This window comes from Lycium ferocissimum, chromosome 12, assembly GCF_029784015.1.
Source record: "Lycium ferocissimum isolate CSIRO_LF1 chromosome 12, AGI_CSIRO_Lferr_CH_V1, whole genome shotgun sequence".
NCBI classification, from domain to species: Eukaryota; Viridiplantae; Streptophyta; class Magnoliopsida; order Solanales; family Solanaceae; genus Lycium; species Lycium ferocissimum.
The window spans coordinates 30,292,731-30,315,059 of record NC_081353.1 but is presented as its reverse complement, the minus strand read 5'-3'; the positions used below and the strand labels follow the sequence as shown (position 1 = coordinate 30,315,059).

At 32.9% G+C, this 22,329-nt stretch overlaps 2 protein-coding genes and 1 long non-coding RNA gene across 3 annotated transcripts; 1 reads left to right on the top strand and 2 right to left on the bottom strand.

Moving 5' to 3' along the window:
* Nucleotides 1–447: 447 nt before the first annotated feature.
* On the top strand, nt 448–4,964 carry LOC132040240 (uncharacterized). The gene is made up of 5 exons (XM_059430870.1): nt 448–738; nt 2,156–2,216; nt 3,164–3,268; nt 4,366–4,696; nt 4,828–4,964. Exons 1-5 carry the CDS (start codon nt 598–600, stop codon nt 4,847–4,849), a joined length of 660 nt encoding a protein of 219 aa, XP_059286853.1. The 5' UTR covers nt 448–597; the 3' UTR covers nt 4,850–4,964.
* A 1,028-nt stretch (nt 4,965–5,992) lies between these two features.
* Nucleotides 5,993–13,606, bottom strand: LOC132040014 (probable WRKY transcription factor 32). The gene is made up of 5 exons (XM_059430604.1): nt 13,429–13,606; nt 11,371–11,423; nt 7,526–8,187; nt 7,269–7,427; nt 5,993–6,574 (listed from the first exon to the last, which is right to left on the bottom strand). The coding sequence occupies exons 1-5, from the start codon at nt 13,529–13,531 to the stop codon at nt 6,217–6,219; spliced, it is 1,335 nt and encodes a 444-aa protein (XP_059286587.1). The 5' UTR covers nt 13,532–13,606; the 3' UTR covers nt 5,993–6,216.
* Nucleotides 13,607–19,352: 5,746 nt separating this feature from the next.
* On the bottom strand, nt 19,353–20,939 carry LOC132041030 (uncharacterized). The gene is made up of 2 exons (XR_009410841.1): nt 20,791–20,939; nt 19,353–19,707 (listed from the first exon to the last, which is right to left on the bottom strand). It is a non-coding gene; the product is annotated as an uncharacterized LOC132041030 (long non-coding RNA).
* Nucleotides 20,940–22,329: the final 1,390 nt, after the last annotated feature.

Genomic DNA, 22,329 nt, shown 5'->3' with positions numbered 1-22,329 from the left:
CTTTTTTATCCGAAAGGAGTATTATTCAGCGACTTTGCCAACCTAGTGGCACTGGCCTAATACATGTTCTATTAGTTATACGCATTATTTAGTACTATTCTATGCATGAAAAATTTGATATTAGCAATATAAGAGTTATTAATACATGAATAAGCATGGTTAAAAACAGAATTGCCCCTAATACACCAAATCCAAATAGTAGATAAGAATTATAACCCAACATAACAAATTTTAGCATTATTAATCTCATCATTACTAGTACACCCTATTCAGTACTATTTTTATATACTCTACCAAAACAACTCCTTAGTCTCTTACTGACAAAAAATATTTTTTATCATACTAAACAACTTCTCGACCTTCACAAGTTAGGAGTAAAGCCTTTGTAAGCTCTATCCATTACAGTGGGTTGTTGTTGTATACTAAACAGTACTGGTAAGATTTATAGCTGGACCTAATTGTACTTCTTAAAACAATGCAAGGACCCTCCTGCAATTTTTTTTTTCCTTCCAACCAAATTCACCCTATTCAATTCCATAAACCCTAGTGAAATTTGTGAAGAAAATTTGAGAGAAACTCAAAAAAAAAAAAAAAAAAATGGTGGGTACAAATTTGAAAGCAGAAACAATGAAATTAATGGATGAAAGAGCAAATAAAGAATCTGAAATGGATGTTATTATTCAGAGACTTAGCCAACCTGGTGGACCTGGACTTTCTGGCAACCTTGTTGATTCTGAGGTAGTAATTCTTTTTACTTTTACTTTTTTTGAGTCTTTTTTACTTATCCTGTTAGATTTTATGTTAAAGGGTGTGTTTGGTATGATGGAAAATGTTTTCTTGAAAATAAAAAGTGATTTTTTTTAATTATTTTCTTGTTTTTGATAATTAAGTAGAAAATATTGTCCGAAAAGCATTTGTATATAATTTAGACAAATAAACTTTCAGGCAACCTTGTTGATTTTGAGGTAGTAATTCTTTTAACTTTTACTTGTTTTGGGTCTTTTTTTTTTTACTTACCCTTTTAGATTTTATGTTAAGGGTGTGTTTGGTATGATGGAAAATGTTTTCTTGAAAAAAAAAAGAATGATTTCTTTTACTTATTTTCTTGTGTTTGATAAATAAGTAGAAAATATTGTCCGAAAAGCATTTGTATATAATTTAGACAAATAAACTTTCAGGCAACCTTGTTGATTCCGAGGTAGTTCTTTTACTTTTCCATTTATTGGGTCTTTTTTTACTTACCCTTTTAGATTTTATGTTAAAGGGTGTGTTTGGTATGATGGAAAATGTTATCTTGAAAAAAAAAAGAAGTGATTTTTTTTTAAAATTATTTTCTTGTTGATTCTGAGGTCTTTTTTATTTTTCCATTTAATGGGTCTGTTTTTTATATCCTTTTAGATTTTATGTTAAATTTTTGGATTTTCTTGTGATCTTATGTTGGTGTTGTTAATCTTGAAAGAACTGTTTGAATAAATAATCAGGGGCGGAGGTATAGTGTTGGTTAATGGTTATTCAGTTTGGCTAAACCGTTTGTTTTAAAAAAGAGATAATAGTCAAAAACACACCTGAATTATCACCATCGTTCAGGTAGGAAAAGTGAACTAACTAATAGTTGAGGTATGTTTTGATAAATAGTTGGTGATAGTTTAGGCAGGAAACTCACATACCTCATAGTTCAGGTAGGAAACTCATGAAAAAACGATAGTTCAGGTAGGAAACTCACGAAAAAACCATAGTTCAGTTGTGTTTTTGACCATTATTAACTCTTTTAAAAATTCAATTGGTTATGTATGAATTATTAGTAGGCGTTTGGCCGTAGATTTCACTTTGTTTGGAATTTATGAAGATGGGGTTGTGTTTGTTTATAGTTTTTGCAAAGGAGAGAAAAGAGCATTTTATTTGGAATTATGAAGATGGAGTTGGAAAATAGGTTGCAGCCGTTTTTCAAATTTTCATGGCCAAAAGGTCCTATTAGAACCCAATAACTTAGAAAGGTTAGAATTCAAAGCCCAAATGCTTCAAATCCTAACTCCGAAGTCTGTATTGATTTGGTTTTTTTCATGTGAGCTGTTGATCTTTTTTTCTTTTTTTCTTTTGGCTTTGTGATTTGATGTGGGTTTTCTATGTAAAGACTGAAACTTGAAGGTAATTACAGGGGTTCCCAAGAACTGATATTGATATTCCAACTGTGCGTGCTGATCGGCATAGGCTTGCTGGTAATGCTCATAAACGCCTGTTTTATTATTAGTTGTTTCTGCATTTTGGACTTGCTGGGGTTTGTCGTTTTATAATAATCTGTCTGTTTTTTCACTGAAGCTTTAGTCGGTGAAGTTGTTTTGGACATGAGTTTGAGTGTCATAACTTAGTGGAAGTTCTGAATGATATCCTTGTAGTTTGTTTTTAGGATCTACAATTTTATTTATACCTGTGGTCACGGGGGCCAGCTTGAATGAACCTCGTCTATTCCATTCTGTACCTTCTATATCCCACCAGCAAAAGTATCCGGTAACTCTGTACTCAAAATATTTGGATGATGAACTTTGTCCACCAGCAAAAGCTATCCGGTAACTCTGTCCTCAAAATTTTTGAATGACGAACTTTGTCCACTAGCCAACCCGGGGTATCTTGCTCAGAATCTTCAAAAATGGCGAATGGTGCATGTCAGGTCCTCCAAAAGTAGTGCATTTTTGGAGAATTTGACACGGGTACGGCAATATTTTTGTAGAGTCCAAGCAAATAGCTTGTAGTTGCCAGCCCCTTGGGTGCAGGAAGTACAATTGAAACTAAAGTTGTAAACTCATAATTTTATTGTCTAAATTCTTGGTTCTGTGCCTTCAATAAACTCATAATTTTATTTTCTAAATTCTTGGTTCTGTGCCTTCAAACATGTTTGCTCAGTGCGAGGTATTTACTTGTCATCTATATGTCATCCTTACACATAGATTGAGGAAGAAGCACTGCTGTTTTAATAATCATTATTCGATAGCATACCATGTTTTGCACATCGTATTCTGTAATGTTGTATACTTTGTTGTGATTGTTCCAGAACTACTCATGTTTCAGCACCAAAATACTAATTTTTTCCAGAACTACTCATGTTTCAGCACCAAAATACTAATTTTTTCTTCTCATCTCTAAACTGCACTGTGTTTCCACAATGCAGAGCTACGTAACGATCACAAGATTATCACAGAAAAGATAGACCAAAATATTCAAGTTCTGCATTCAGCACGGCTTGCTTCTACACCTTCTTCTGTCAAAGATTCAGGTATGTGACACTGGTGGATTCTATAGTTTTTTTACAGAAGGTTGGTAAATCTTTTTCAGCGCAATAGTAATACATTAACGTGCTGGAAGTGGGAGGGCCGGTGCATGTGCAATAGTAAACCTTTCCTTATGCATCAGTTGGTTTTATGTGTTGATCCACCAGCTGTTTTGCATGTTCATGCTTAACCATCAAACGTTTTGTGTATGCTGCTGCAATCAAATCCTGTGGTTGCTTGTAAATTCTCATTCATTCTGCTATTTGTTTTAATTTAAAGTTACTTGCTCAAGGTATACTACTTCCAAATTCTTACCAAAAATCCATGTGCATGCCAAGCGCATCACTTCACATAAGGTTACTTCGAAACATTTTCTACAAGTTGTAGTTGATGTAGGATATTGATCTTCTTGTCCAGTATTGGTATAAGCTATTCTAAAGTTCACTGAAAATGCTACTCCATCAGTTCCATGTTTTGTTTCACTTTTTCCTTTTTATAGCCTGTTTGGCCAAGCTTCCAAAATCCGCTTATTTCGAAAAGCATTTTTTGTTAGAAGTGCTTTTCGAAAAAGTACTTTTGGGGAGTATCATTTTGTTTTTGGCTAATCAATTTGAAAAGCACTCTTGACAATATTAGAGCAGTACTTTGTGCTTGGCCAATGTTCCAGAAGTGCTTCCGGGGAAAAGCTACTTTTTTTAGTTTCTGCAAAACAACTTCTGCTACTAGTCAAAAGCACTTGGTTTTTTCCGTAAAAGCTACGCCAAACACCTCAACTTTCTAAAAATAAGTACTTTTGGCTTCCCAAAAGCTTGGCCAAACAGTCTATTAGTCTTTAAAAAGAACGGCATGTTTTTATATTCCAGAACTCTTTAACTTTAAAATTCACTGTTAATGATATGCATGTATAGAAATGTCATGGCATATGATTAAGACCACAAGTTCTAAGGGTACTTTAGGTATGCGCCCAAAGTCTTTCTTTCGTTCCTATCCTCCGGAGAATCAAGCACCTTTGTATAAAATGAAACGAAGGGAGTATATAGTTGATGGAGCATTTTCTTGTGGAAGGTCTCCTGACTATATATTTTTTTCCTTTCTTCGAAAGATGACGCTGCTGGTTTGGGTGTTCAAGGATCTGCTGTCAATATTGCGACAGCTGCTACAAGTGACATGGATGTGGATGTAGTTTTCAGCAGACCCTTTGCGGTGATTGATGAAATATCTGAGGCATCTCCGGCAGCAGAGGACGGTTTACAGCTTGGAGATCAGGTTGTGAGATTCGGGAATGTCCAGTCAGGTGAGAATATCCTACAGCGCCTTGCTGCTGAATCACAGTCGAACCAGGGGTGTGCGGTATCCATGACGGTCATGAGGCAAGGTGCTATGACTAACGTGAAAGTGACTCCAAGAGCTTGGCAGGGCCGCGGCCTGCTAGGGTATGTTTATTTTTCCTTGTTTAGTCAATGAGCAGAAGAATCCTTGTTTCTTGCTTTATTTTCTTTCCTTCATTCGCATCATCTTAACGTTCGTATAATATCATTAACTTGTAATCTGTTGTCATCTGCAGATGCAATTTCCGGATCTTATGATGAGTTTGTCAACTGGATATGAAGAAGTATTCATCTGCGGCTTCTTAAACCGCGTGTATTTTCTGTTGGTCTTTCATGAACGGATGCAAAAGATTTTGTGGATAAAACGATTGCCTGTTGGTCTTTCATGAACGGATGCAAAAGATTTTGTGGATAAAGCGATTGCTATCTAACAGCTATTCAGACTCGATTGCATCATTTAAAATGCTTGTGCACTTTGGGTTCCTTTAATCTTGTGGTTTTAACATGCGCTGTAAAATGTTGGAATTAAGGAGTTACCAAATATAGAAAATAAGACACTTAAACTGGAACTGACGGAGTATCACTGTTCGCGAAAATTCCCTCATCACCTATTGCGTCACCTGTTGTGTACCATGTTTCATATGGCATAGCACCATGTTTCAACTGCGTAACCGATCCGACTTTTTTAGTTGCTGCATGTAAGTACCAAAAACTGAACATCTTCAGTGTATTTGGTTGCAGGAGTAAATGGCATAAGGTCTAAAGAAAACTCAATGCTGACTTTATTTAATTATTTATTTATTTTATAATCGAGAGTTCGCCGAAGGTAGTGGTGTGTGTTTAGGAACTCTTTAGATAATTGGCTCGCCCTTCTACCCTTCTCCTCCACATAAATTATAGGCTCTTGTCTGTGACTAAGCAGTTCAAAACTCCATTGATAATTAGCTCATTCTTCTATTTTTCTCCGCTTAAATTCTAGGCGCTTGTCAGATGATACTACAGCAGTTCAAAACTCTGTGAATAATTAGTTCGCCTTTCTACCCTTCCCCACTTAAATTCTTGGCTCTCGGCTGTGACAGGATTCGAACCTGTGACATGTGTCCAATACCAAGTCTATCTGATAATACAAACTCAACCTATATCAACTTTTCTGAGTTCGAACACATCACAGCTAGGCAGTGAAATTCTTCAACCAACTATAGGTATCTGATAAGTCACAATCTTAGAGAGATTCATGCTTGATCTTCTAATTCGATTTGATTGTGTACATGTATGTCAACAGCTTATATGCTAAACTAATTCATGTCCAAAGTATTGCACAGAAGATGCTTGCCAACCTAAGTTCTCCTAATATTGCTAGTAAATACAAGAAACAGAAGCAAATTGACAAACATCACAATATGTTCCTCTAAGTTCTATGTTAATTATTTTGATCCGCAATAATGTACATAACTGAGTCTATATCTATCTTTATTGGACGACTACAATCATTTTACACAAACTTGTAATAACTGTAGGAGTACAACAAGGGTACACTTCTAAATTTCTACAAGAAAGCTCTATGAAGGAAAACTAAATAAATGAAAGAAAATTAAGGCGAAAAAAATCATAGCAGCTGAACAATTTCAGCAAGGCTTTATTTCAAATCCAATACTCAGTAGAGTTCGAGCCGATTCCATTGTCTTTTCTCCTCCAAGGTCCAATTTCTCACCTGTCAACTCACCTTCTTTATCCACGGACCATTGTGTGGTCAATTTTTGTTGCTGTAGCAGTTCAGGTTTCTTAGCGGGCGGACTGGTTAAGGAAGCAGGGGCTGCAGCAGCAACAAGAGGTGCACTAGGTGGACCATGACGCTTTTTTGGTACGGGCATGTCATGATCGTGTACTCCCTTATATGTTATTGTCAGTGCACTTGTGCCATCTGTAGCCCTCTCAATGTGCTTTCGAACAGGACATCCAGCTGATGTACATCGATAGTAGTTCCTAAAGGTTATCCAGGAAACAACTTAGAATAGAACAGGAGAATCAAAGCAGCAAAATGAAGTATACTTTTGACCAAGATAAAGACTTCAATGTGAAGTCAGATAAAAACAAGTAATACGTGAGAAACAATTGTCAATTTTCAAATATTGGAACAAACCTAGATATAGGAATAAGCCCAGTTGTTCTTTTTAGGTTTACAGATGAATGAAAGTGAAATCTCCTTAATTGCTGCCCGGAGAGAGGCTATTCAAGCTAGAATATGTCATTTCACAAGTTATTTTGACACCAGGCTTGGCATTTCCAGTTTTCCACTTCCTTTTACATCCACTTCCTTTTACATTCATGCATGTTGATGTTGAATCCAAAAAAAAATAAAAAAAATCTAACTTGAAACGGAAAACTTGCAGGAATTTTTTACCTGAAGAATACCTAAGACTAACAAAATAGAATAGGGTGTAAGATGAATGGCACTCTCATCCATAGCCTTTCATATAACAGAAGGTGCATGGAAACTAGCGCACTCTCATCCATAACAGTTCAACACAATCCATACAAAAGGAAACGATGGGAAGAAATTAGCAAATAACCCAGTATGAGTAAAGAAATGCATTTAATGTGGCTCTTAGAATTTCAGCAAAAAGCAGGCAGAACAATCAACCGATTCTCAAGTGTACGGCTTACAGTAATACAGTACCTTGGATGGGGATTTCCTTTCACCAGTTTTTGTCCATACTTGCGCCACCTGTAGCCATCACTTGATATTCCTACATCACAAGCAGCATGAACCACCAGTTTGGGTTTCTTTCCAGGTTTAGAAGCAGATTCAGAACAACTTGCGTCACTTTTCCTCGACCTGGAAATCATAGGTGAGGATTTTGATCAATCCAATGGTTTTGAACAATGAAAAGCAAAAAATTTAAATAACTAAACTAAATACAAGAGAGAACTTGCCTTTTTTTTATTTCAGGTTCATCACCATGCTCCTCTTTAATAGTGATTTCAGTATCGGTGTCAGACCCACAGGAATCCTGATTTGCTGTCTCAGCGATTGGTAAACTTTCTTTTACAGAGGATGCCACAGTCTCATTAGAATTTCTATTTGGATGAGCTATGATACTTTTGTCATTGGAAGGTGCAGGCAATACTGCAGACTTGCTTTCCCTTAAGCAATTTACTCGCGGGGGTGGATCATGATTGTGTTGACTTCTATAAATAATCTCCATTACACTATTAGTGTGATCAGAGCACTCAATCTTCTTGGCACAACACTCGGAATAAGTACATCGGTAATAGCTTCGAGAACCTTGAGGACTTTTAACTTGCTTTTGACCGTACTTCCGCCAATTGTAACCATCCCTGGTTGGTGTCTTTAGGACTGGCACAACAGGTAGAACCCTGGCATCTGAACTCTGCTTAGCCACTTCTCCTGTGCTACACTTTACTACTGCTGATGATCGTCTTTCTGCTAGAGTTGGGCTCGGTACTGATGAAATGGACCGTGCAACAGATGTAGATGACAGCTCCAATGAGGATGCTTCATCAGGCACGCGTTGCTGATGTTCTGTCCCTGCTTGAGCATTCAAAGTTTCAGGCCTGGTAACACTGATTCTATCCTGCATACAGCATGAAATGACTCATTTGTTGTAACCCGTCCCACAAAAATACATATCCAGTTCCAACAATTGCCAGAATTAACTTTTCAATAAAAAGTATAACATTATAAAAAGAAAAATAGAAACCAGATATTCTGGAAAAGCTAAATATATTAACCTACAAAAAAGTAATCCGACTATTACTCATTTATAGCATCATGTCACAAATACTGTTGCAATTTGAGATATTATGAATAGAATTGAGTTGGTCAGATTTGGAATTTCTCAAGTACATCTGCTCCCGGTCATTCAAATAATTTAGATTGCCAGCCCAAGTTCCAAAAAACTAGAAAGCAGCCTTTATTATTTGACGTTCCTAGCCACCACACAAAGCAAGCTTGAATCATGATAAACTTACAACTTAGCTATAACAGAGTCTACAAATTATAAGACCACTTTATAATTTTTCTTATCCTGGATAATTTTACTGAAATTATACTCGATGTCTCAATCACAAGACCTGTTTTAACCATTAACTCCCTACTCTAATCAGTTGAAAAATCCAACAGTCAACAACCAAATAAGAACAAACTATTATGATCTCTGATCACAAATACAACCGAAAGCACCTGCAAAGGCCATGTGATAGTCACCATATCACGCATGTTAAGGTTTCTTACCTTATGTTAATCAGGTGTGTTCATGGTGGGATTTGGGGTGTTACAACGGATGGGACATGGTGGTGACTTGGGAAAAATCTCAAATACGTCACTGAACTTAATGAAATGGCTCACATATACCACTCGTAAAAGGAGATGAGTGGGGAAGGGGAGTGGTAAGTAATAGAGGGTTTAGATAATGCCACGTGGCAATTATGGTACTAATTAGACAAGTGGGGTTTCATTAGTGGGTAATGGCACGTATACTCCAAGATGGTAACTGCTGGGGCATATTCAAGACCAACTATTAACGAGAGGCATATGTGAGCCATTTCCTTAAGTTTAGTGGCATATTGAGCCTTTTCCCTTGATATTCTAACTATTTTAATGTTTTTTTTTTAATTTTCTTTTTGTCTTTTCCCCTTTTTCACTTAGGCATCCTCAAATTGCAATAAGGGAAAAATGTAAGTTGAAGTCATATGTTTAAGAAACATAACAAGCTTATGATGCATTTGATTAGCATTTCATCTGACCCCCGAAAAAAAAAAGTCAAAATGAAACCAAAAAATTGAGTAATATGCTTGGTTTGATTTGATTTGATTATATATTTAGAAAATATACACAGTTGACTTGATTCGGTTATTTAGGTAAAAACCGACCTTCATCAAAGAAGGAACAACTCTACTCATAAATCCGCTCTAAAGTCCCTAGAATCGGATTACATTTGCAGGAGGATGTTGAAATATATAGTGTCCCACATCGGATATATAAAGTATTAAAGGACATCCAAAGCTTCTTTTTTAAGTGGACATCCAAAGGTATATTCACAGAAGTGTTTTATCATTTCTCTCATTACCAGATTACCTTCAGCTTTTAAGTTGGATATTCATAGTTTTCACACTGTACCCCCGAGCAGGCAGATGTTTTGAGTTCTATGAAAAAGAAGCTCAACATGCTTGGTCCATGGAAAAAGATCAGGCTGCACAAGAGGGGAGTGTTGTACACCTAAAATAAATAAATAAATGTGCCAGCTCTCTAATAGCTTAACCTTTGGAATAAGGTAGTCACACATTTCAACAAAGATGTTGCATACAGGGAGGAAAAGAGAGATTTAGAAGCAAATGTCACGTCTCAAAATTCTCAATATTCACTTCCCAAGAGAGCACAAGCAGTCACAGTTCACAATTGCCTAATTTCTTGAATCAAGCACATGTTAACTACCGGAAAGATAAAATACTTAATAAATATGTATAACGCGAAAGCATCGAAGACTAAAACCCATCAAGCTCTCTCAGACGAATGCCTCAGAGAAAACTGGCAATTATCATAGATATGTATGCTACAACCCAACCTTGGCCATGCATCAAACATTTCCATTCCGACGCTTATATAGCTCTTTCAGAGAAATTGCCTAAATTTGCACTTAGAATATCCATCGATGTGTCTGTGACATCTCAAGCTCCTGCTGCACATCAGCTTAAAGTATTCCTATTGGTTTAAAGGTAAACAATTGGTCTTCATCTGCTACTTCGGTTAAGCCTTCACAAAAGTCAAGGGAAGATGTATGCACTACAGAAGGCCCATGGTCAAAGCATTTCGGGTCCATAAGTTAAGGTGTTACCGTAGCTTGGAACACATCCTCTTCCTGTGGCAATGATAAAAATATGGAGCTCTGAATTTTGTCTTGAGACCAACAGTTTCTTGTATAATCTTCCCACCATTCACAATCAAAGAATCAACTATGTTTCAATTCCAACTAGTTCGGATTTTACAGCCTTCACACTATTCAGAAAAGGACTTGCGCCGTATATTTAAAGTTTCTCCCTTTGCAACGAAAGCAACATTAAAGCATCAAATTTTAAATTTTTTTCTTCACAAAACATATATTCCAAAGGCAGATGATTGATTGCAGTGATTTTGCCAGGGAGGATCTGTGGCCATGGACAGGGAAATTCAAAGCGGGAGGAGGTAATTAGCCTGCTTAAAGTGTATTAACATTTGCTTACTTTTCTCAGTCTTCATTAACTCCCGAAAAAACCACAATAACAACCCGAAACGGAAAAGTACAGAGTGGTGATCGATAGAGCAGCCTACTTATATTTTTCCACTTTTCCAACGATTCACTTTCTTGGACTACTGGCTTCTCATCACCTACTAACACTTCCCAATATCAACCATCAAGAAAAGTAGCCACTCTACTCCGTTTTCAACTCCTACCTAACTTGATCTTTAAGGCAAAACTACTCTGCTTCTCTGTATATGCAATCATGGAATGTGCAAAGGATCTTGTAGAACCGATGATCATGCATTATTTACCACATTAACCTCAAAAAATCTCAGTGATTGACAATTCAGATACACTGCACACCTATGATTATAACAAGATAACTGAAAAACTAAAAAAAAAAATGCTACGCCAGCGAATCCACTCAAACAAAAAAACATGCTATGCCAGCGAATCCACTCAAACATCTTGGACATCTTGAAATTCTGGATAACTGTAATTTCAAACATAAATATCAAGTAAAGGCGAGAAATTGCATACCTTGATTTTTTCCGGCAATTCAAACGGGGGCAGTTCATATTCCACTGGTACTTCTGTCAGATTATTCAACACAATAATTAAAGAATTCTCATAGACAAAAAAGCATATATATACAACTCATGCTCATAATCACACACACACATAAAGAAAAGGACATACATTCTATGGTTATATACGTATAAAAAAGGAAATAAAATTCAAACGTATAACAATATATCATAAAAACGAAACATGAGCTAATGAACACACTCAGTTTCACCCAAAAAAAGAAAAAAAGAAAAAAAAAAAGAGTAAAGAGAGCGAAAATTCTATGTTTATATATGCATAAAAAGGAAATGAAATTCGAACATACAAAAATTGATCATAAAAACAAAACATGAGCTAATGAAGAACACACTCAGTTTTACCAACAAAAAGCTAAAGAGAGTTAAAATTCTACGTTTATATATGCCTAAAAAAAGGAATAAAAATTCAAATGTACAGTCAAACCTCTATATAACAAAGTCATTTGTTCCAATATTTTTTGGCTGCTATAGCGAAATGCTGTTATAGAGAACATATAAATATAACATAACATGAAAGATCGGTTCCATCGAAAACATGTCTGTTATAACAAAGTGTTGTTATATAAGGATCATGTTATAGAGAGGTCTGACTGTATAACAATTAATCATAAAGACGAAACATGAGCTAATGAACACACTCAAAAAAAAAAAAAAAAAAAAAAAAAAATGGAAAAACAAATAGAACAAAACAATTGATCATAAAAATGAAACATAAACTAATGAACACACACAATTTTAACAACCAAAAAAAAAAAAAATACAAAGACATTGAAAAACAAATTGAATCAATTACACCCTAATCAGCTTCGACGTGTGTTTTAACACACAGATGGTAATAGTTTAGGTAGGAAAAAAGGAACAACCGATCGCGAAAAAGCAATAGTTCAGGTATGTTTTTTACCACTAACTCAAATTCAAATGTATAACAATTGATCATAAAAGACGAAACATGAGCTAACAAACACACTCAATTTTCACAAACAAAAAAAAACAACAACGAAACTGGAAAAACAAATAGAACAAAATTACACACACAAGTCAGTATCTAATTTCGATTGCTCATCACTCTCAATTTGTACGAACGAGTGTACACTAGAGCTACGTTTATATACGCGTAAAAAAGGAAATAAATATTCAAAATGTATAACAATTGATCATAAAAACGAAACATGAGCCAAAAAACACACTCATTTTTCATTTAAAAAAAAAAAAAAAAAAAAACGGAGACGAGTCAGTATAGAATTTGGATTGCGTATCAATCTAAATTTGTACGGTATATATACGCATAAAATATATAAAAATTGATCATAGAAACAAAAACATGAGCTTAATTTGTAACTTGGAGAGAGTAAGAGGAGTCAGTATCGAACTTCAATTGCTCATCAGTCTCAATTTGTAAAAAAAAAAATACTAATAATAAAAAAAAAATTAAAATTAAAATTAAAATATACGACATTTGATCATAAAAACGAAACGTCAGCTAATGAACACACTCAATTTTCACCCAAAAAAAAATAAATACTAATAATAAAAAAAATTAAAATTAAAATTAAAATATACGACATTTGATCATAAAAACGAAACGTCAGCTAATGAACACACTCAATTTTCACCAAAAAAAAAATAAAAAAAATAATAATAAAAAAAATTAAAATATACGACATTTGATCATAAAAAGGAAACGTGAGCCAATGAACACACTCAATTTTCAGCAAAAAAAATAAAAATAAAAATAAAAAAAATACAAAGAGACTGGAAAAAGATGGATGTTATATACAGTGAAGTGCTGTTATATATACAATTGATCTCAATTTGTACACACGAGAGTGAAAATTGTACGTTTATAAATTCATAAACAAGCAAATAATAATTCAAATGTATAAAAATTTGATCATTCAATAAACATCAGATAACAAACACACTCAATTTTCACACACACACACACACAAAAAAAAAAAAAAAAAACGAATTACATGACATTGAACAACAGTACCAGAAAGTTGGTGCGCATCAGTAGGAGTAGTAGTAGTACAAGCTAGGGTTTGTGAAATTGAATTTTCCAATTTCGGTTCTGTTAAACTCTCAGCTTCACTCATAATTTTCTACGATCACAAATCACACATACTACTGTGTGTGAAAAAAATGAATAATAAACGGTTGTATACACAAGGTAAAGGTATATTATTACAGAGAGAACTTTATGTCCTGTTTTTTTATTTTGAGAAAATGATAAAAATGATCCCTTATGTTTAAGAGTAGGTTCAATATATAAGTCTCTTTGAAAACTTTTTGGTGCATTCAATTTGTCAAAAGTTAAAATTTTTTAGTCTCGGTTAAATATTTACCAAATTTTGTCGGTTAGATTTGACGGAAATTATAGGGTAATAAGGAAATTAGATAAAAGGAATTACAGAGGCGATCTGTTATATTTTGTAGAGGGTCATTTAATCAATTCACCCCACATTTAGAGGTATAATTTTGAAGTTTTTGTTATTTTTGATTTATTTTACAGAGTCTGATATAACATTTTGAGGTATAATTTCTGCTATTTCTTTTAGAAAATTTGAGGACTAGTAGCGTTTTTGTGTTGATTTTAGTTTTTGATGAGACTTTTATGGTATTTATGGTTACATTTTTTTTTTCCCTAGTGTTTCTGACAAATCTAACGAACATAGATTGTTAAATATTAATGGAGACTAAAAGTGTTAACTTTTGATAAATTTAAAGGATCAAAATTGATTAGTGCATACTTAAGGGACTATTTTTAACTTACGCTCAAACATATGAGATCATTTTTACTTTTTATTTTTTGTCTTAACTTTCCCCTTTTTAAATTAAAGTATTTGATGGTGACAATTGAGAAATACAAAACATAAAAGGGCCAAAATGTACCCCAGCACTATGAGAAATGATTCAAATACACCTCTTGTTCTATTTTCTGTCTATATATAGCCTTGCCATTATATTTTAGCACAGATAAATCCATTATTTTAATAAAAGGCACGTGTTATCATCCTATTTATCTATTTTAACTATCCCCTAATTAATTAAGATCCAAATCGTTACACGATATCTAATAAAAAGATTGATACTCATACCCGAAAAATTTGAGACAAGCTTCAAAAAGTTTCCTCAATGATTCCTGTCGATTCTTAAAAGTGAATAATAATTAATATTTTTTTATTTCAATTTATTTGTCTTACTTTCCTTTTTAATCCTTTTAAAAAAAATGTCCATTTCTTTTTTTGTAACTCTTTAATTTTAACTTTTTACGTGACATGTTTAAAACGGGAATAATTCCAGACATTTTGCCTTTATAGAGTGGCAATAGGAAACATGAAGAGACATAGATAGCGTCTGGATCCGAATCATGAGCTGTGAGAATCGGACATTTGGTACACGCTGTTAAGTCTCCCATTGACTCACCTCACCTCAGATGCTTTTTTATTTATTTATTTATTCAAACTGGAAAAAAAATTAGCACCGTTAAAAATCTAATCACTCCTTTCCTATACAGCAACAACATACCTGGTGCAGTCTCACAAGTGATGTACGGAGAGAGTAGAATGTACGCAGGTAGGAGTGTTTACAGTTTGATTAAAAATTGATCCAAATAAAAAATCGAATCAAACCGATTAAATAAATCGATATTTACTTAAGTTGGATTTGGTTTGGATTTAAATGCTTAAAAATCGATAACATTTGGTTTGGTCTTAAATTTACTAAAAGCAAACCAAAGAAAAAATCTAACCTAACCAATAAATTTTATATATAATTTTATAATTATATATATACAATGTATTAATTTTTACATACTTTTAAATAATTTGCATGCTTTTTAAGCAAAATTTTATTTATCTTTAATAGGCTAACGAACTTTGTGCCTTAAGTCTATTTTAAAAAAGACATCCATGAAATTCAAATTCATTTCTTCAAAAAAAAAAAACAGCTATTAGATTTACCTAGATTTATTTTTTGTATTTCTTATAAACTTTATTCACTTAATTAAAACTTAATAATCCTAAGACAATTTCTTCGTAGTCCACGAAAATATAGCTATCACAATAAAAAGGTAATAACGAATTATAAGTTAGAAAAGGATAGAAAATTAAATATTGTTAGTTTTCTTAAAAACCGAACCAAATCGATGGATATGAATTATATTTGGTTTGATTTTCATAATTTTAAAACCGACTAGATTGATTTGATTTTTGTTTTACCCCAAAACCGACCCCAACTGACTCATGAACACTGATATACACTTGCCTTACCCTTACCTTTATGGAGTAGGGAGGTTATTTCCGAAATTACTCATTTCCTATCTTTTACGAAATTTTAAGAAAACGCTTTTATAGTTATAATTTTAAGTATATTATGATTTTCAGTGATTATGAAAGTATGTTATTTTAAAAAGTAAGAAGGTTAAAGTTAAAGAATTTTAAAAATAGAAAAACCTTATATCTTTGAAGAACGGACTAAGAAAAAATTCCTACACAAAATGAAATAGATGGAGTAGTATTTCTTTATAATATTGTGTATTCAGACTAATTTTTATGATTAATTTTTTGGTATTGTTCGCTTTGATCCAACCTTTGGTGGAATATCAAACTAGGCTAGTGGGTATCTTATTGACTCAAAGTGAATTCTTCTTTGGTGGATAAAATATAAAGATTAAACAGGTTGTTTAAACAAGAAAAATATAATATCAGTTTTTTAAAAAGATTTTGATAAAAAGGTTCAAAAGTAAGGGTGTTTCTTCAATTGTGTATCTATGTTCTGTTTAATTGGGCAAGAGCGGAATCTTTGCTTTAAAATACCATTTAGTACGATGCTTGTAAATCAATCAGAATCAACCAAGAAAATTCATTTGGTTTTTAAGATATTGTCAATTAGGTTTAAGTATTTATATACGGTTAGTGTAAGTTAGTTTTACACTATCCTGCTATCTTTACTTATTGTAATAGGTAACATGTCTTATAATATTTTTAAATCCACATTTTAAGAAGGTTTACTGTAATTATCATTTGTATAACCTGAAAATGGATAATTTATAAGTTTGAAAATAAAACACGTTTACTTGCTACAGTAGATAAAAGTGAACCAATAATAAAATAATTATTATATTGACAATGTATATAACTTAAACTATTATTAGATAAATAAATATTTGAGGAGTTTCTTCCTTCTTCTTTTTTTGCGTATTGTCATTCATCCTCAAATCATGAATAGTAAAGAAAAAACCAAATCTTTGGCAAAATATATATTTGGGAGCAAAGGCAGATTCAAAATACATTAAAATTTGATTGATTCAACCTTCAAAAATATTGGATTTAGCTGAATCTGATATTTATATACTCCATCCACCTTTGTTTGTGGGGTGGGTGGAGGAAAATCAAGTCATGAAATTTGCATGAGAATTCTTGTCTCTGAAATGCGATTTTTGTGACATTTAGTTAGTTCAATTAACAAAAAAAGATCACATGTTAATTGTTAAACAAAGTAAAGTTTCATGGTCATCTCATTTCTGTCAATCATCATGTGAAAATAGACAATGAGTACAACATATAATGCTGTAAATTTTAAAAATATATTTCGTAATTTGCAATTATTTTTGCTTAATGTACATGGAAATAGTTGTAATTTTAATGAAATTAATGCAGTATTGCAAGCTTACTTATGTGCTGTTTGCAGTAAAATGAAATGAAAATCGGAAACTGGAGCTGAAAATTAAACTGAGTTGAAAGCAAGTCAAGACACTGGGATTTTTGGGCAATTTGCACGATTGCCCTATTCGGGAGTGGTCTTCATATTTTGCACCTCAAATTGCTGGTCTTTAATTTTTGCCCTTCGCCTAAAATAAGGGATCTGAGTTCGAATCCCAGCTCAATCAAAAAAAAAAAAATCATAAGGCAGGTAGCAAAATTAGGCCTATTTGGGCAAAAGTTAGGCCTTATTCCAGCAGAGTGAAAAAAAAAAAAGTTGTCTTACAAAATTTCGCAAGGCAAACTTTTGCCTTAAGAAAAATTCTGTCTTATAAGCCTTATCAGGCAGAATTTTCGCGAAGCCTTGCCTTACGATTTTTTTTTTTAATTGAGCGGGGGTTCGAACCCAGAATCTCAGGGTATTTTCGGCCACTTTTTAAAGAGAAGGGAAAAAATTAAAGACCAGCAATTTGAGGGGCAAAAATTAAAGACCAGCGCCTTTGAAGGGCAATCCGTGCAAAAAAAAAGAGGATTTTTTAGCTTAAACTGCATGTTTTATAGTTTTCTGCTTTTAGTTCTGCTTGGTGTTGCTGTATTTTCCTAACCAACTGTAAGACTCTTTTTGCTTTTAATAATCCCATCAATCACTTTGGTGGTTTTAGTTTTAGAAAAAAAAAATGAAAATCGGAAACTCTTTGGTGTGAATTTAAACAGTTTGTATTAATATATATGACGTGGGATTGTCAGAAAATCTAATATAAGAAATTCAATTTTTTTTATTATTATTATTATTTTACCTGACGTGCACACATATTTAAGACAAGAAAAAAGTTGCAAATTACAATATTAATATGAAGAGATGATATGAATTACAATTTCTGGGATGTGTTACTAGATCTACAAATAATGTCCTATACTCCTTCTATTTACGAATGTCGGTTCAAAGGCTTGCAACTTGACCTGAAACTTGATAGACCTTAAATTTGATTCACAAGCTTGATTTTGGATTTGTTGTGCGTCACAAATTCTTCAACGTCGGCCATGAACAAGATTTGAAATTCAACTAGCACAAATAGACTCAAACATGACTTTGAGTGCTTTTCGCATAGCTTCTAACTTTCCTTTACTTGATTTGATGTGTTTTCTCGTGCTTTGGCCTAATAGGAGCTCCCTATTTATAGTGATGCAATAATGGAGTTATGATAAAGTCATACTAATTTATTTAAATTTGATTGGTCCATTTGAGTTACAAACCAAACTCATTTATCTAGTGATAAGCTTCACTGGATTATCCATATACACTCGGTGCGCTTGTATTGACAAATTAATTTGACTTGGCATGAAGCCTTTGGCTACTTTATTTGACTTGACACCGTGCGTTTTGACATGTGGCATTAACTTGGATATCAAGATGAATTAAGATATTGTACCTTTGGATAGAGATCAGGGGTCATCTAAGATGATTATTCTATTAGGTGCCGTTTGGCCATAAATATCAAAAATAAATTTACTTTTTTTGAAATTTTTGGAGTTGGAGTTGGAGTTGTGTTTGGCCATAGTTTTTAAAATTGTAGTTTTTGGTGAAATGTAGTGTAAAAAAGTGAATTTTTTTTTAAAAACAAGTTTTTTTGTTTTTGGTATTAGGAATACAATTTTGAGTTGTATTAGAATATTTATGGCCAAACGCCTAAAAGTTAAAAAAGTGAAAAAAAAATTCGGAAAAAAGTGAATAATTTTTATGGCCAAACGGCTACTAAATAGCCTTCCTTCAATTCTATGAATTCAGGTTTTCCTCGAAGAAATATTTATAATTTTACACAATGCTGCTTAATGTATTGTATCTCGAAGAGTCTTATTATTATTTTCTCGGGGGCCGAAGCTACGTTGTCCGAAGAGGATTCTCATTTGTCAAATAATTATATTGAAATAGCAGAAAAATAATCTTTTGCAGAAGGAAGCCTAGTGTTATGACAAAAATGATTCAAAAATTACTTTATTTAGCACCACAACAGGTTTTTGAATCCAGAGTGTAGTATTCTCGCACTTTGAAACTCATTATTAGAATTTCTGACTCCGCTACTAATGTTCTCTGAAAATAATATACATATAATATCTCTCTAGGTAAACTCGTTATTCGCACCTGAAATCTATTCTGTTATTTTCTAACATTTAATTGCACATACAAAAAGTCCACACTACATTATTAGATGAAAGATATCAAACTTACAAAATCCCTTATCCTTAATTCCTTGGATATATATTTATATCCAAAGTATTTTATAAATGAGATCTCTGTTACTTTTTATAACAATCATGCCAACAAATACATAACTTATACTTATACTCAGGTCCCCAGTCCTCACAATATGGACGTGGGTGAAGTCCATTATAGTAGTTACGACACTGCTTAATACAACAATCCATATTGCAATACTCATAATTGCATGGCCCTAAATTAGCTTGACATTGATAATCATAATCTACGTTGATCAAATTATTTGCTAAATCTAGTCCAGCTGCAGCCATGTTGTCCATCTGTGTGGGACCCAAGTTGGTATCTGCTATGCCACCTAAGCAAGGGAGAAATTTTTTTAAAAAATAATTAAAAAGACGGAATGAAATTTTTTAGACGAGACAGTTTACACAATTTAATACTCCCTCCGTCCCAAAAAGATTGACACATTTCTATATTTAGAAACAATTTAACTTTATAAGATGATTTCTTGTACAAAAATATCTAAAAATTTGTTTTGGATTCTGGCATTTCGAAATCTTATTCGTTTTAACACCAAAAAAAAATATCAGTGAAATCAAACTAAAACAATCTTTTTAGGACGGAAAAATGATTCAAAAGTCTCATTATCAACAATTATTAACGAAAATAATATTTCTCTGTGTTTGGCTCAAGAAAAAAAGGATTAAGCTCGAATGTGAAAGAGGGCTTTCACTCCTAAACAAATGAATCTTCCATGCCACCTAACCAAGGGAGAAAGGTAAAGAAAATAAAAAATAAAAGTGAGCATGAAATTTTTAGACAAGATTCACACAATTTAATATGGTATGATTAGAGATGGTAGTGTACGAAATTCTGATTAAAAGACTTATCTTCAACGATCATCAACAAAAATAATATTTATATGGGTTTGGATTGCGAAAAAAAAAAAAATCAAGCCCGCATGAGAAAGAGGGCGTGATGCACCCCTAAACAAATGTGGTATGAATATTTTTTACAAAAATAAAATAAATTATTTTCTGAAAAGTAAATAATTTTCATACTTATTTTTTTATATTTGGTAAGCAAGTAGAAAATATTTTCCTGATATTTATATATAATCTAGGCAAATACCATATGAGTGTGCCGACGGGACGTAGGGTTGGGGGGCAGGGTAAGGAGGATTTGGGGTGGGGATGGTGATGGGGTTGGGAGGAGAAAATTATGGTGGAATGTCATTTACGGAACTTGTTTTCCCTACTCTCCCTAGCGGAGTCATTTTCCTGATTTCAAGGAATTTGGGTTCCTAAAAAGAATTTTTTTCCAGAATATTTTCACCAACCCAATATAAAAAAAAAAAAAAAAAAAAAAAAAAAATCGGATTCATACCAAACACAATCCTAAAAAGGAAAAAATTAAAAGAGAAATAAGCATAACAAACCTGTTAGAAGAATGAGAACAAGAAAAGCACAAAAACTGGGGGCTAGAATAGCCATATGAGTCTTGAGGAAAATAGGAACTGGAAATATTTTATCTATGATCCATATGAATTCTTCATTTTAAATATATATATGTTTTCATATAAAAATGTCGTTGAGGGTTTTATATAGGGATAAACATTCAAACAAGGCTAAACTGATAGATCATGTGTCATTAAATATAGTGCATGTGATTCATTAGATTTTGTTAATCTTTTACTGTTGAGTTACTAATTGCCCTTAAATAGGGATCACTCCAACTGTTCATACTTAGGACTTTACAAGTCTTTTTGGATTATCGAGATCGGAAGACCCATAAGATTAGAATTGACTAACTCTTTATTAGGGAGACCAACTAGATTTTGCATATATATATGAATGCTCTGTACTGCTTTTCTTATTAGCTGTCAATTTTTTTTTCATTATTGTATTTTCTTTTTCATAATTTCTTTGATTTGTTGTACTTGAGCCGAGAGTCTTTCGAAAAGGTTTGTGTACACTGTATCTTTCCAGGCCCATTTGTGAAATTACATTAGATATGTTGTTATTGTATGTATAACCAGTAGCAGAGACACCCTTGGTGTCATCCGATACTATAAAAAGAAAAATCTTAAAATTGTGTGCAGTATTTTCTTAAAAATAATATACGTTATTAATAATAAGCCAATATTCTTACTATTTTATTCATAATGTGTAATTTCTGAAATACCCTTCTCAGAACAAAATGTCTAAGTTACCCTTCATATCATTTCCCTTGTTCAAACATTTTCATGTAAAAGTACTATAATTTTTGTACTTCAAAAGACAAATATATATATATAGGTACATTTTCTGTGCTCGTGTCTACTGTGTATTGTTCTCCTGTTGTTCTTTGAAATGGACTAGAACTAGATGCACTAGATTCCATTAATTCTTTTTGGCTTATTATTAAGTCTAATTCTATTTCTTCATCACTATCTTGTATATTTTCTAATATTTTATCGAAAGCGTCCGATGTCTCTCGGTGTATATGTTCTATTCGATATCCCCAATTATCGATTCTAGCTTCACATAATTTAAAGTGGCTTATAGTTTCTTCTATTGTTAGATCTCTTAACTTGCATCCTTTACATCTAAAATTTATATTTTTATTTTTTCTATGAAGTATTTTTGCTTCTTCTATAGCGATGTCTACTTCAAAATCTTTTTGTATTAATTCTATGTTCATAAGGGTTGACTCAGTAATTTCATTTTCATCTAGAGTACTTTCTTCTTCTATGTCTCTTTGTGATGTATAGTTATAATTGGTAAATCTTATAGATGTCTCTCCTTTAGAATTAGTATACATTAGGTGTGACTCTGGTTGTAAAATCTTCTTTCTACTAAAGTCTTCTAATTTCCATTCTAACCCTGCGTATTCTTCAGGATTTATTTTGATAGGTTTAATTAAATTTATTCCTCTATTTCCCATTAATTCTACGACATCTTCTACTTTAATTTTAAACTTAGTATTACTATTATTC